Below are 15,274 nucleotides of genomic sequence, written 5' to 3'. Positions count from 1 at the left end.
CAGGAGCTTGATCCCTAGCTACATTCGTGACTCCACTGTTGCGGTTGTTGTTTATGATATCACAAGTGAGTGGGGGGGGGAAATTCTGCCTCTCTGGGGCATTCGTGGTTTCTGTCTCTCTCTCTGTTCCTCTCTCATCTTCCAGCCCAGCCGTGCATGCCGTTAATCACAGTCATTTTGCTTGTCCGTTGTGGCATGAAAACCTTCCGGTCTGGAAACTTCATGGAGGCGGGAGACACTTTGGTTTCTTATGTGTGTTTGCCCCCCCACCCCCCAAAATAAAAAAAATGTGTGTAGGAATAAGCTTGCCCTATGGTTCGGCAGAGCCAAGCCCTGGAACCTATAGGGGGCCAGGGTTCGTGCGAACACTGTGACAGATTTGAGTCCAGAAGCACCTTAGAGACCGAGAAGAAGAGATTGGATTTGTACCCCGCCCTTCACTACCCAAAGGAGTCTCAGAGCGGCTCACAAACTCCTTTCCCTTCCCCTCCCCACAACAGACACCCTGTGAGGTAAAAAAAGAAGAAGAAGAGATTGGATTTATACCACGCCCTTCACTACCAAAAGGGGTCTCAGAGCGGCTTACAAACTCCTTTCCCTTCCCCTCCCCACGACAGACACCCTGTGAGGTAAAAGAAGAAGAAGAAGAGATTGGATTTATACCCCACCCTTCACTACCCAAAGGAGTCTCAGAGCGGCTTACAAACTCCTTTCCCTTCCCCTCCCCACAACAGACACCCTGTGAGGTAAAAGAAGAAGAAGAAGAGATTGGATTTATACCCCACTCTTCACTCCCCAAAGGAGTCTCAGAGCGGCTGACAAACTCCTTTCCCTTCCCTTCCCCACAACAGACACCCTGTGAGGTAGCAGGGGCTGAGAGAGCTCTGACAGAAACTGCTCCTTTTCAAGGACAGCTCTTATCAGAACTATGGCTTGCCCAAGGTCATCCAGCAGGTGCGAGTGGAGGAGTGGGGAATCAAACCCGGTTCTCCCAGATTATAGAGTCCACACACTTAACCACTACTCCAAACTGGCTACACCAAACGAGACTTTCAGGGTGTGAACTTTTGAGAGTCAAAGCTCCCCTTCCTCAGACACAGAGTAGAAGTGGAGATCTGAGTTCTTCTATCCTTGTCAGAAGCAGTGTTCCCTCGAAGCTGAGTCAGTGCGAGCTAGCTTACCGTTTTTTTTTTAGCCTCCGGCTCACACATTTTTGTCTCAGCTCAGGAAGGATGGTTCCAGAGCAGATGGATTTATTCAGCAGCCAAATCGCTCGCTCACAACTTTAATGCCAGTAGCTCACAAAGTAGAATTTTTGCTCACAAGACTCCACGGCTTAGAGGAAGCATTGGTCTTTATTGCTTTCTCTGTATTTTTAATCTGTTGTGAGCCACCCTGAGTGCAGGGGAGGTTGGGATAGAAATCCAATCAATCAATGTGGGAGGGCAGAAAATTAGCATCTGCAGTGAGATAAGAACCCTATGTCTTTATTCAGCCCTGGGGGTCTGTAACATATGAGTGCTTTTCTGTGTGTGTATGCAGTCAAGTCTGCCCCTGTGTAGCCACCCTGTCCTTCCTTGCTTATCTCCCATCCGAATACTAGCCGGAGTTGACCCGACTTAGCTTCTGAGATCAGGCTAGCCTGGGCTATCCAGGTGGCGGCGAAAAGTGCCGTCAAGTCACAGCTGACTTACGGCGAACAAGTAGAGTTAGGGATTTCCAGGCAAGAGACGATCGGAGGTGGTTTGCCATTGCCTGCCTCTGCATCACAGCCCTGGTATTCCTTGGAGATCTCCCATCCAAATACTAGCCAGGACTGGCCCTGCTTCGCTTCCGAGATCTGACGAGATCGGGTTTGCCCTGTTGGCTCTCCAGGCCAGGGGGGCAATGCCCTACCTGGTCTTCTTTAACTGGAGATGCTGGGGCCTGAACCCGGGACCTTCTGCATGCCAAGCAGGTGCTCTGCCACTGAGCCACAGCCCCTGTCTGTGTCTCTCCAGGGTCTCAGGCCGAGGTCCTCCACATCACCTCCTGCCTGGTCCTTTTAACTGGAGATGCCGGGGATTGAACCTGGGACCTTCTGCATGCCAAGCAGGTGCTCTGCCACTGAGCCACAGCCCCTCTCCATGGCTCTCCAGGGTCTCAGGCTGAGGTCTTCCACATCACCTCCTGCCTGGTCCTTAACTGGAGATGCTGGGGATTGAGCCTGGGACCTTCTGCATGCCAAGCAGGTGCTCTGCCACTCAGCCACAGCCCGTATCTCTGTCCCTCCAGGGTCTCAGGCTGAGGTCTTCTACATCACCTCCTGCCATGTCCTTTTAACTGGAGATGCTGGGGATTGAACCTGGGACCTTCTGCATGCCAAGCAGAGGCTCTGCCACTCAGCCACTGTCTCTGTCTCTCCAGGGTCTCAGGCTGAGGTCTTCCACATCACCTCCTGCCAGGTCCTTTTAACTGGAGATGTTGGGGTTGAACTTGGGACCTCCTGCATGCCAAGCAGAGGCTCTGCCACTGAGCCACAGCCCCCGCAGAACTACATCTCCCAGAGTTCCCTGGCGGAAAAGAGATGATCAGCTTCCGAGATCTGACCAAGATCAGGCTAGTTCGGGCTATGTAGGTCAGGGTCTCTAAAGTGTTCCTGGACTCAAATCCGACTGTCGTACCGCAGAGCGACACGGCCACCCCCTGAAACATATACAGGGTGCAAAGTTTTGTTTAAAGTTCATTGGGCAAATACAGGATGCATTTCCCCGTCACTGAGTGAATGACACCAACACCTTGGGAAATTGGGGTGGGGGGGCGAGGGCTTGAAAATAGCCACTTGAGGTTGGAGTGAGCTTTGGCATCTGGCTTGGTCAAGTAAGCCACTGCCAGCTGGTCTCCCACGCATTGGGTACCGTCCTCCAGAAGCTGCTCTTAAGCAAACCATGATATTTTTTTGTTTGCACCAAGGTATGCTGGGATTTCCACCCTTTCCTGGTCCCCCTTCCCTTGCCCTCAGACTTCCCCGGAAAGTAGCCAACCTCATCCCCATCTCACTCGTTGTCCGCTGTTCCGTGGGCGTCACCATCGAGTCACTTGGCTTCTTTTTTGCAAATGGCAAATCCCCAAATTGTGCTCTACCCACTGAAGTCACCTGCCATTTGCTGCACCATCGCTCCCAGCAGCGGAGCTTGAGCCCCAAGGGTTGTAAACCTCCCTCTCTCCTGTATTACGAGCCTTGTTTTGTTTTTTGTCCCCTCATCAGTTTGCTCTTTCGCGCTAAGGTACGTACATTTTTAAGAACTAAACATTACGGTCCTTCCGAAAGATAGCTGGGGAAAAAAACCCAGCGAAGCCTTAATATGTGTTTAGCTCTGTCACAAGAAGAAAAAATTAGCATGTTTTATTCAAATCCATCTGAATAGTAGGGCTGAGCAAAATAAGGACTGCACGCCACTCCGAAGGAGTCCGTGTTAAAACATAAATCCAAGAATGAATAACTGAGCAGTTCACACAAAACAAATGTGGTTAACGAACTGGACCTCATTTGAGTGAAATTACCAGAGCTCGTTAGGTTTCCGTGAGCCCAGCATCCCCAGGCACGAATGCCAAACCTTATGTGCCGTTAGGTTGGAGGCAGCCGGTACTGCTCATGATAAGATATTTCTTTGTCCATTAAAGGTAAAGGTAAAGGTTCCCTTGCTCGAAAGCCAGTCGAGTCTGACGCTAGGGTTGCGGTGCTCATCTCCGTTTCAAAGCCGAAGGGCCAGCGCTGTCCGAAGACATTTCCGTGGTCATGTGGCCGGCATAACTAAACACCGAGGCGCACGGAACGCTGTTACCTTCCCACCGAAGTGGCACCTCTTTATCTACTTGCAATTTCTAGCTTTCGAACGGCTCGGTTGGCAGGAGCTGGAACTAGAGACGGGAGCTCACTCCGTCTTGCGGCACACTCGAGTCTCGAACTGCTGAACTACTGACCTTCCACGGCCTGCAGTTCAGCGTCTTAACCACTTGAGCCACCGCAGCTCCTTTCTTTGTCCATTAGTTGCTATTAAAGTCTAAATCTGCTGTATGAGACGTCGGGAAAGAGCGGTCCCCATACCATCTCCTGTAGAAGCCGTGGGCTGGAGTCAGTGTCACACTGGGAACTACTGTAGAACATGATGTCTCTCTGGCCCAAAGCTTAAAAGGTAAAGGTTTCCCTTGCTTGAAAACCAGTCGAATCCGACTCTAGGGAGCGCTGCTCATCTCCGTTTCCAAGGCGAAGAGCCAGCGCTGTCCAAAGACTTCTCCGTGGTCCTGTGGCCGGCGTGACTAAACGCCGAGGCGCACGGAAAGGTGTTACCTTCCCACCGAAGCGGTACCTGTTTATCTACTTGCAATTTCTTGCTTTCGAACGGCTAGGTTGGCAGGAGCCGGGGCCAGAGGCGGGAGCTCACTCCGTCACGCGGCACTCGGGTCTCGAACTGCTGAACTACCAGCCTTCCGATCTGCAGCTCAGCATCTTAGCCTCTGAGCCACCACAGCCCCCGGCCCAAAGCTTAGGGATCCATATTTATTTATTTACGTTCTGTATAGGCCGCCTTTCTCAATATCTGGAATCGTAGCGTTGGAAAGGGCCATAGAGGCCCTCTGGTCCAACCCCCTGCTCAGTGCAGGATCAGCGTAAAACAATCCCTGACGTGTGTTTGTCCAGCTGCTGCTTGAAGACGGCCAGTGGGGGGGAGCACACAGCCTCCCTCTCATTATTGTTTCTCAATATCTCAGTATCCCGTTTAGGGCTACAATGGGTTAAGTTTGCAAATGGTCCTGAACTGTGATTTTTTTTAAATTTAGTTTTTTATATGTCGTCGAAGGCTTTCACGGACGGAGTTCATTAGCTGTTGGGCTTGGCCCAAATTTTCCTTCCCGCTAAGGCAAAAGGGGCAACCTTATACTAGAATTCTGATTCCACATCTGCAAGTAAAAACATGACAAGTGGAGGAGTGAGGAATCAAACCCGGTTCTCCCACATCAGAGTCAGCGCACTTAACCCATTACACCAAACTGACTCACAAAGCAAAGCACCACCGGTATGTCCCCCCCTCCCCCGGTTTCTTTTATTTAAGTCATCGGGTTCATCCAGCTGTATATCTGTAACCCGCAGCGAGCAACAGAGCAGTTTCTTATAGCTCGTGCAGCTTAGTTGCTCCGGAGGGAATAACCTTGTTTAAACGCAAATTAGCAAATGATTAAGCAGCAGAGAGTATCGCTGGCTCCTTAAAAGCTGTGATTCACGAGAAAGCCGCCTGTTTATTGAGCCGCGGTCTCTGCTTTGTGTGAGCAGGTAGCCACCACAGTTCCTCCCTAAGGAGAGCTCTGCTACTTCGCATTGCAGTCTCCACTCCACCAACCATGTGCATATAGAATGGCCTAGAAGACAGAATCTCTCTTGAAACAAGTGTCCCTTTTTCCATGGGATTTCTCTCCCCCCCCCCCCCCCCCCTCCCCAACTTACACCTTGAATACATGTCACTGCCTTATACTGAATCAGGTAATTGGTCCATCAAGGACAGTGTTTACTCAGACTGGCAGCTGCTCTCCAGGGTCCTTCATGTCACCTTCTGCCTGGTCTTTTTAACTGGAGACACTGGGGATTGAACCCGGGACCTTGTGTATGCAAAGCTGGTGCTCTGCCAGTGAGCCACAGCCCCACTTCATGGCTCTCCAGGGTCTCAGGCAGAGGTCTTTCCCGTCACATACTGCCTTGGTCCTTTTAACTGGAGATGTCGGGGACTGAACCTGGGACCTTCTGCATGCCAGGCAGAGGCTCTAGGACTGAGCCACAGCCCCTCACCACGCCTCTCCAGGGACTCATGCGGAGGTCTTTCCCATCACCTCCTGCCTGGTCCTTTTAATGGGCGATGCCGGGGATTGAACCTGGGACCTTCTGCATGCCAAGCAGAGGCTCTGCCACTGAGCCACAGCCCCACTTCATGGCTCTCCAGGGTCTCAGGCAGAGGTCTTTCCCATCACCCCCTGCCTGATTCTTTCTAACTGGAGATGCCGGGGATTGAACCTGGGACCTTCTGCATGCCAAGCAGATGCTCTGCCACTGAGCCACAGCCCCTCACCACGCCTCTCCAGGGTCTCAGGCTGAGGTCTTTCCCATCACCTCCTGCCTGGTCCTTTTAACTGGCGATGCCGGGGATTGAACCTGGGACGTTCTGTATGCAAAGCCAGTGCTCTGCCACTGAGCCACAGCCCCTCCCTAAACACCCAAGAAGATACCTCATAGTGAACCAGATCATCAATCCATCAAGGACAGTATTGCCTACTCAGACTGGCCGCGGCTCTCCAGGGTTTCAGGTCTTTCTCATCACCCACTTACCTGATCTTACCGGGGATTGAACTTGGAACCTTCCACATGCCAAGCAGGTGCTCTGCCACTGAGCCACGGCCCCTCCCCACACCTTGGGAACTTTTTTGCATAGAAGGGCTATCACTTAGAGGAGGGCAGGGAGCTGTTCCTGTTGGCAGCAGAGGAGAGGACTCGCAAGAATGGGTGTTGTCGGAGTTGTGCAACAGTGGAATGGGCTGCCTGGGGAGATGGCAAGCTCCCCCTCCCTGGCAGTCTTCAAGCAGCGTCTGGACAAACCCTTGTCAGGGATGCTCTAGGCTGATCCTGCATGGAGCAGGGGGGTTGGACTAGATGGCCTCTGTATGGCCCCTTCCAACTCTGTGATTCTAAGGAAAGCGAATGGTTCCGATTAGTCTCCTTCCCCCCCCCCTTTAAGTACTTGTCTCTAGCTAAGGGGATAATATTCTCCTTTAGGGAGGTTCCCTCTAGAGGAATTTAAACCGCTGAGAACTAACATACTAGACGACCCTGGAGGTCCCTTCCAACTCTATGACTCTACGAACATACCAAAAACATGCAAAAGTTAGAATAATGTAACAGAATTGAAGTTCTCTTTTTAGGGGTTTAAGGAAATGTCTGACACCATAAGGTCATGCCCCCCCCCCCCCCGGTAGCTTGATGCACAGAGAAGCCCCACTACTAGCGTCCGTGACGTGCCACGGGAACCCAGTAAGGTGACCCTCACCCCCCCTTGTGTGTCTTTTTCTTCCTAGATGTCAACTCGTTCCAGCAAACCACAAAATGGATCGATGACGTCAGAACGGAAAGAGGAAGTGACGTCATCATCATGCTAGTAGGAAACAAAACAGACCTCGCCGATAAGAGGTAAGGGGTCGGTCGTGCGCGTCGCCTCTGTAACCAGTCTGAGCACTCGTGTCTTTAAACATTTTTAAAAAACAAGACTTAGCGGCAGTGTTCCCTCTAAGCTGAGTTAGTGTGAGCCAGCTCACCGTTTTTTAGCCTCCGGCTCACACGTTTTTGTCTTAGCTCAGGAATGAGGGCTCCAGAGAGCATGCTAATTGATGCAGCAGCCAAATCGCTCGCCAGTTGAATGCCAGTCGCTCACCAAGTTGAATTTTTGCTCACAAGACTCCGCAGCTTACAGGGAGCATTGCTTAGCGGTTGTGTGTGTTGCAGTCAGGGGTCATTTCGTAGAAAAAGAGGTGCAGGAGCTCATTAGCATAACTCATTAGCATAACTTATTTGCATATGCCACACCCCCTGACATCCCCGGAAGTGTGTCAGAAGGCAACACCCCCACCGCTCAGGTTCCACTGGACTGTTTTGGATTGCTAGCTATTGGGGGGGAGGGGAACGTGCAGATCTGTCCTCGCACAGGAGGGAGAGCTTGTACCTGAATAAAACTTAGTCTTAAAGGGGCTCTGCAGCTTACCTGGCTGCTTCTTGCTCTAACTGAGGGCTGCTGGGAGCAGGGGGTGGGGCTTGTTCCATGTGCCCGCCCCCTGGGTTCAGGTTCCCCTCTGAAACGGTGGCTGTATGCAACTCCGTGGCTGCAGTTAGAATCCGGAGATGCTGAATTTTCTTTTTCTTTTCTTTTCTTTTAAAAAGCCAAGTTTCTTCAATAAGCAGTGACAACAAAAAAGCCAAGTGTCTGTCCTTTACGGCAGTGGAAATAGACAACCTTAAATCTGTGTGCCGATGCAACAGATGAAGAATATCTGTGTTTTTCACTCTGGGAGACAGGATGCTGGACTAGATGGACCACTGGTCTGATCCATGAGGGCTCTTCTTACATTCTTATGTTCTTAAGCCAGTTTGGTGTAGTGGTTAAGTGCGTGGACTCTAATCTGGAAGAACCAGCTTTGATTCCCCACGCCTCCACTTGCAGCTGCTGGTGTGACCTTGGGTCAGTCACAGGTTCTCTTAGAGCTGTTCTCTCAAGGGCAGTCCTCGAAAGAGCTCTCTCAGCCCCACCTGCCTCACAGGGTGTCTGTTGCGGGGAGGGGAAGGGAAAGGAGTTTGTAAGACACTCTGAGACTCCGAGTGAAGGGCGGGGTATAAATCCAATCTTCTCCTCCTCCTCCTCCTCTTCTTCTTCTTCTTCTTCTTCTTCTTCTTCTTCTTCTTCTTCTTCTTCTTCTTCTTCTTCTTCTTCTTCTTCTTCTTCTTCCACGCACACACGAAGTACCAGGCTTTTTCATCAGAGATGTGTATTTCTCAACTCGCTGAATTCCTCTTCGACAGATACCATTTTTTCTGTGTTGATGTTGCCCACTTCCAAGAGCTCTGTGGGGGCTCTGAAGTAAAGGAGCCTTCCCCCTTTTCTGCAGTACCTTTTGGAATACCCCATTTGCTAAATAAGCCAATATTAAAAGCTTGCAGTGGGCTGTTAGGCGAAAAGTTTTTCTTTGGAATTCAGAGCTAGATTCGAATCCAAGAGCACCCCAGAGACCAACAAGATTTTGGGGCTATAAGCTTTTGAGAGTCAAAGCTCCCTTCGTCTGATAAAAGCAGGATTCCTTTTCTCCGTTTTCAAGCGGAGGCTGGACGACCATCTTCCGGGTATGTTGTAGGGCTATCTTTCGGCTGTGCTCCTGCAGAGTGCAGGGGGTTGGACTAGATGACCTGCAAGATCCCTTCCAACTCTAACATTCTACGATTCTGTGATTCTACTTGTATCTGACGAAGGGAGCTTTGACTCTTGAAAGCGCACATTAACCAAAATCACGCTGGTCTCCAAGGTGCCGCTGGACTTGAATGTGGCTCTTCTACTGCAGACCAACCCGGCGATCTTCTGAAACGATTTTCGGGATTTGTTTTCTGTTAACTCGACATTAATCTCCCTTGCGAGAACAGCACGGCTTTTGGAAAAGATACTGGCACCTCACCCCACCTCCCAGTAAAAGTATGGCTTAAACACACGAACACCTGAAGCTGCTTTCGCTGTTTAGATTTTCCGGGTTGTGTGGCCGTGGTTACCATTTTTCTTCTCACCTTGACACAGAGAGTCCTCCACCTTTCTGTGTCATACCTCTGAGGATGCCAGTCACAGCTGCTGGCGAAACGTCAGGTCCTACAATGCCAAGACCACGACCACACAGCCCGGAAAATCTACAACAGCCAATGAACTCTGGCCGTGTGAAAGCCTTCGACAACATGACGCTGCCTTCTACGGAATCAGACCCTCGGCCCATCAAAGTCTGCATTGTCTACTTAGACTGGCAGCCGCTCTCCGGGGTCTCAAGCAGAGAGGTCTTTCCCATCACATCCTGCCTGGTAATTACAGCTCTTGTGCTGTTAACAGCAACTTAATTTCCAGGCACTGGCAGTTGGAAATACATCGTCGAGCCATAAAGGTTTTTCTTTTCCGTAGGATCGTACTGCTAGAAATGGCACAGGGCCAGCCTAGCTGGGTCCTTGGCCAGTTGGCAACCTTAGGCTGGGAAATTCCTGGAGATTTGGGAGTGGAAAGGGGCCTCGGCTGGTTATAAGGCCATAGTCCACCCTCCAAAGTAGCTGTTTTCTCTAGGACAACTGATCTGTGTAGAGATCCGTTATAATTCCAGGAGATCTCCAGTTGTAATTCCAGGAGATCGCCAGTTCCCACCTGTAAGTTGGCAACATATATTCTTTCCGCCTCATTCCCCAATATTGTAGCACACCTCACAAGCTCACCAAGGTCAGTCTTGTCTGTTCAGACCGGCTGGAACTTTCCGGGGTCTCAGGCAGAAGGTCCTTCACATCTTTTCCTGCCTGGTCCTTTAAACTGGTACAAAACACAAGAGACCACTGGTTGAAATAACTTAAAGTGAACTATCTATATCTATATCTCCCTCATATATAAAAGCCGAATGGTGGTGGCACTTCTCTAGAACATTCCACACACTCCGGAATTGGTTGGCGCCCTGGTGTGTCACTCAGAGTCTGTCCCTATCCACTGACTGCATTGCTTGAGTCTCGCTTCTAACATTCTAAACAGTTTGCTGTTCCCCCCCCTCCCCCCATAGCCAGTCAGAACATAGAGGTTATTTGCATATGCAGCCTCATTGGCCTTTGCCTCGGAACACGGGTCCGTTTGCATATGCAACTTGATTGGCTTTTGCCTCTAACATTCTAAACAGTTTGCTGTTCTGAGGTAAAATGTGTCCAATCTCCAGGTGAGAGCTGGAGATCACTCAGAATTACAACTGCTTTCCAAATGGCAGAGATCAGTTCCCCTGGAGAAAATGGTGGGCTCTGTATCCTTATATGCTGCTGAGGTGGCCCCCGTATGACAGCCAATGTGACGTAGCAGTCAGGGCTTCAGAGCATGGGAGAGGCTGCAGGTGTGTGGGGGGTGGAAAGCTGAAGAGTGAGGGGGATATAAAGGTAGGTTGATGATTGGCTGGGAAGAAGATAGGGTTGCCAACTCCAGGTGGGAAATTCCTGGAGATGTAAGGGATGGAGCCTGGAGAGGGTGAGGTTTCAGGAGGTGTGGGACCTCGGATAGGTACAAAGTCATAGACTCCACCCTCCAAACGAACCATTCCCTTCTGGGGAACCATTATTGCCAGTCTCCAGGTGAGGGCTGGAGATTACTCAAAATTACAACTGCTCTTTAGGTAGCAGAGATCAGTTCCTCTGGAGAAAATGGTGGACTCAGTGTCATTATACCCTGCTGAGGTCACCACAGCAAATTGACAGAGTGTCTAAGGCCGGGGCACCCGCCCAGAGCCTCTTTCTAGAGGCCGTTGTATTTATTTCCACAACGGGCCTTTTTCCGTGTGTGTGTGTGTGTGTGTGTGTAATGCCAAGTTCACTATCAGTAACTGGATGAAGCCTAAGTATTCTTACAAGAAACAACACAAATGCAGAAAAATATAATAGTACAGAAAAGTAAAGTCCCAAAAATTTCAAAGTGTCTCACTCCTGTTGTATTATAATTTCATAGTCCAACTTGACAGACATTCATGATAGAGTAGACTCATATAGTTCCAGGAGGATCCAATGCATGTCAAGTTGGACTATATATTTCACTTTAAGTGATTTCAACCAGCGGTCTCTTGTGTTTTGTACCAATTCTTGTACCCCAGTTCCCCTCCATTTTTTTGGTCCTTTAAACTGGACATGCTGGGGATTGAACCTGGGACCTTCTGAATGTCAAGCAGATGGCTCTACCACTGAGCCACAGCACCTGAAAGACCAAATGAAGCAATACTGGAGGCTAAAGTATTCTACAAAATGTGCCTAGTAATCTTGGTTCAAATAGGATTTGAGATGATGAAAAAAAATACGACAAAAGAATATGGACAGGTAATTGAAATTCACGTATCCCATTTAAAATCTGGAAAACTTTAGCTCTTTAATTTTTTGTCAGTCATGGAAAAATTGCTTCCTTCTGGTTAGAGTATTCTTGTCCCCAGCTTTCACAAGCTATATTTTGCTTAGCAGAAGCTTGTTCTGTCTCCCTCTCTGTGTCTGGATTTTCTCCAGGGACTTCCAGACAAAAGTAGTTTTCCGAGCCAAATTGTGTCACTTGGTGTTTTAAAAAAAGGGGCCAGGAACAAAAGCACATAATTAAGATGTGTCATAGTCGGGGCAAGAAGCAGCCGGCTGCGCCTCCCCTCCTTCCCGAAAGATAATTTTTGACTCAGTTACAATTGTCATTTGTGCTGACCCTTGATTCCCGTGAGCTGTTCTGAGAACTGAGTTTTGGCTCTAAATCATGCCTAAAAATTCCTTGTAGAGAGTCAGGAAGCTTTCCAGGCGACGAATGACTGCAAAGATAAAGAGAACGGCTTCAGGTAGTTCAGAACGGAGCTGCCAGATTGTCGGCTGGTGTAACCTGGGATGCAGGTATCCATCCTGTGATGCCACACTGGCCGCCTCTCCATTTCTGGATCAAAGTTCAAGGTGCTGGGACTCACCTTTAAAGCCCTAAACGGTCTGGGACCATCATATTGGAGGGACCGTCTCTCACTATAATCCCCTTCGTACGCTGCGCTCATCATTGTGCATCTTGTTGGTGGTGCCGGGGCCTGTGCTGGTGTGCTGTGTCAGCTGGTTGCCACGGAGACGACACACTAGAAGCTGTAAACACAGTCCGGAATCAGGGTAAACAACAGAGCCAAAGGTCGGATAGCTGGGAAATCAATCCAAAGGTTGCAGGATTCAGGAACGAGGAGCGGTTGCTACACACAGAGAAGCAGGTCTGAGCATGCAGACTTGCTACCATGCTGAGGCAGGCGTGTGGAGTGTTTATGAACAGGTCCTCCCTTCCCTGGGAGTCGAGTCTGCCAAGGCTTACAGCTCCTCCCATTGCCTCTGCAAGAGCTGGAGTCTGGCACTCCTTCGTTCCTGCATAGTCAGCCTCTGGCGTGGCCCTACGTCTGGGGCACTCCGGAGAACGAGGCGGGGAGTCTGGCCTCGGGGTGTCTGCAGCTGGGGGTGCTGGGCCAGGCTCAGGATCGGTCTCTCCTAGAGGATCGGTCTCCCCTAGAGATGTAAAATTTCCGGAAATTTTGAAGCTCGGAAAAAAACCCTCCCCCCCCCCCGGGAGAAAACGGAAATTTTCGGGGAAATTGAAAAAAATGCTACATTAGCACTTCTTTTTTCTTTTCTAGATTGAAAATCATTCTGTTACTTTAGGAACATCAAATATGACTATGGACATTTTTACTTGGCATGAAATTATCACAACGAGCATATTAAAAACATAGTGTATCCAAACAATTATTACAAACAGAATACCCACCCACGTGCAAAAACAAAACTGAAACCTTTTTCTTTTCTTGTGACAACAGCACCTCCTAAAGGAAGAAATGCATCTTGTTCTTGCATTGGAGAGTTCAGTCTGTAACCTAGGACTTGCTTGTCCTCAGCGCACAGAAATTAGATCAATCCGATAGCATACATATTTTTTAGAAATGATTTGGAAAATATCTAACACCTCGTCTTAAAATATTTTATTCATTGTGTCAAAATAAAACATTCCACAATCAATTTCTTTTCTTTTTTTTAATTATTCCAATTTTGGGGGGGGGGGACAAAAAAGGCTTCGGGGAAAAAACGGTTTCCCCCCCGAATTTTTTCGGGTTTTTTCCTGGCCTTCACATCTCTAGTCTCTCCTTGTGGCTGCACCTCTTGTGCAGCTGCTTGGGACTCCTCCTCTTCCTCCTCAGGTACTGTTGAGGGTTCTTCTTCTGGACTGCTCCTGGCCTCTTCCTCATCTGAGGGGTAGTCAGCCTCAGCAGAGCCACTACCCACGACCGAGCCCCCGAGAGATCCCCTTGGCTGCCACCAGTACAAGGGCCTTTTCTACCTTGGCCCCATCCCGGTGGAATTCCTTGCCAGGCAAGGTTTACGCCCTGAGGGACCTTCCGAGCTTCCACAGGGCTTGCACCTCAGTCTCGTTCAGGGAGGCCTTCTCCTGATCTTGTTCTTTTGGCCCACTTGGAACCAGTGCGCCCTCTAAGATGTGGAGTCTTGTGAGCAAAAATTCTACTCTGGGAGCTACGGGCATTAAAGTTGTGAGTGAGCGATTTGCCTGCTGCATAAATTCGTTTGCTCCGGAGCCCTCCTTCCTGAGCAAAGACAAAAAATGTTGAGTTGGAGGCTAAAAAACCACGAGCTGGCTCACAGTAACTCAACTTAGAGGGAACACTGCTTGGAACTCATCCATCTACCCACTCCTTTATTTTATATTTAAATGATTATTTTTATATGGTTATTCATGAATGGCGAGTGTCTGATTTTTATTACCTTGTGTATTTTTATATGCCGTTGTTTTATCGTCGTACAATCCGCCTTGAGCTTGCAAGAAAGGGCGGAGCAGACATCTAATTGAATGAATAGACAGGGTCACTACCCAAAGGTGTCTCAGAGTGGCTTACAAACTCCTTTCCCTTCCCCTCCCCACAGCAGACACCCTGTGAGGTCAAAGAAGAAGGAGAAGAGATTGGATTCATACCCCGCTCTTCACTACCCAAAGGAGTCTCAGAGCGGCTGACAAACTCCTTTCCCTTCCCCTCCCCACAACAGACACCCTGTGAGGTAAAAGAAGAAGAAGAAGAGATTGGATTTATACCCCGCCCTTCACTACCCAAAGGTGTCTCAGAGTGGCTTACAAACTCCTTTCCCTTCCCCTCCCCACAGCAGACACCCTGTGAGGTAAAAGAAGGAGAATAAGAGATTGGATTTATACCCCGCCTTTCACTACCCAAAGGAGTCTCGGAGCAGCTTACAAACTCCTTTCCCTCCCCCTCCCCACAACAGACACCCTGTGAGGTAGGTGGGGCTGAGAGAGCTCTGACAGAAACTGCTCTTTTTCAAGAACAGCTCTTATCAGAACTACGGCTAGCCCAAGGTCATCCAGCAGGTGCAAGTGGAGGAGTGGGGAATCAAACCCGGTTCTCCCAGATTAGAGTCCGGGCACTTAACCACCACACCAAACTTGCACAACAAGTGGCACAACGGACTATTACCGGCTCACCATCTGTTGTTCATTCTGGACTTTTACAGCTACGGTTTTAGAATTTTTAAAATTGTTACATTTATGCTGTGATCCGCCCTGAGCCTGCTTGCGGGGGAGGGCAGGATATAAAATAAATAAAATTAACTCTTCCCCGTCTTCTGCATCCATTGCGCCCTTTTGCCGTTACCTCTTACATCTCTTTTGCTTTCCCTGACCTCTTTGCCCTTAGTCCTCCAATAGTCTGGTATGAAAAAATATGTACAGATGTGTGCCAGATGCCCACAGAATAATACGATGACAAAAGAGGCTAGATTAAAGCCATAACATCATTTAGTGTCTAGTAATGAAAAACAACCACCTCTTCCTTCATAGAAAAAAACACAAAGGTTAATAAAGTCACACACAGCCATCTGCTCCAAACTCTCTCAGTCAGTATCCTTCTAAGTCTTGTGTTCTCAAAAGCAGTCTGCTCCAAA

General features: G+C 49.3%; 1 protein-coding gene across 2 annotated transcripts in view; it reads left to right on the top strand.

The window, feature by feature from the left end:
* The window catches only part of RAB6A (RAB6A, member RAS oncogene family), a 49,377-nt gene that overhangs the window by 15,681 nt on the left and 18,422 nt on the right, over positions 1 to 15,274 (top strand). The window contains exons 3-4 of one of the 2 annotated variants that reach the window (XM_015427448.1): positions 1 to 65; positions 7,099 to 7,210. The exon at positions 1 to 65 is cut by the window's left edge and continues 42 nt beyond it. In XM_015427448.1, the coding sequence (XP_015282934.1) occupies positions 1 to 65; positions 7,099 to 7,210 (177 nt within the window). The remainder of the gene's footprint in view (positions 66 to 7,098; positions 7,211 to 15,274) is intronic. The other variant, XM_015427447.1, reaches the window with a different exon arrangement.

The sequence above is a fragment of the Gekko japonicus genome, unplaced genomic scaffold (assembly GCF_001447785.1).
Source record: "Gekko japonicus isolate JY-2015 unplaced genomic scaffold, Gekko_japonicus_V1.1 scaffold2948, whole genome shotgun sequence".
NCBI classification, from domain to species: domain Eukaryota; kingdom Metazoa; phylum Chordata; class Lepidosauria; order Squamata; family Gekkonidae; genus Gekko; species Gekko japonicus.
Note: the sequence above shows the minus strand (reverse complement) of the source record. Positions and strands in the feature narration are given on the sequence as shown.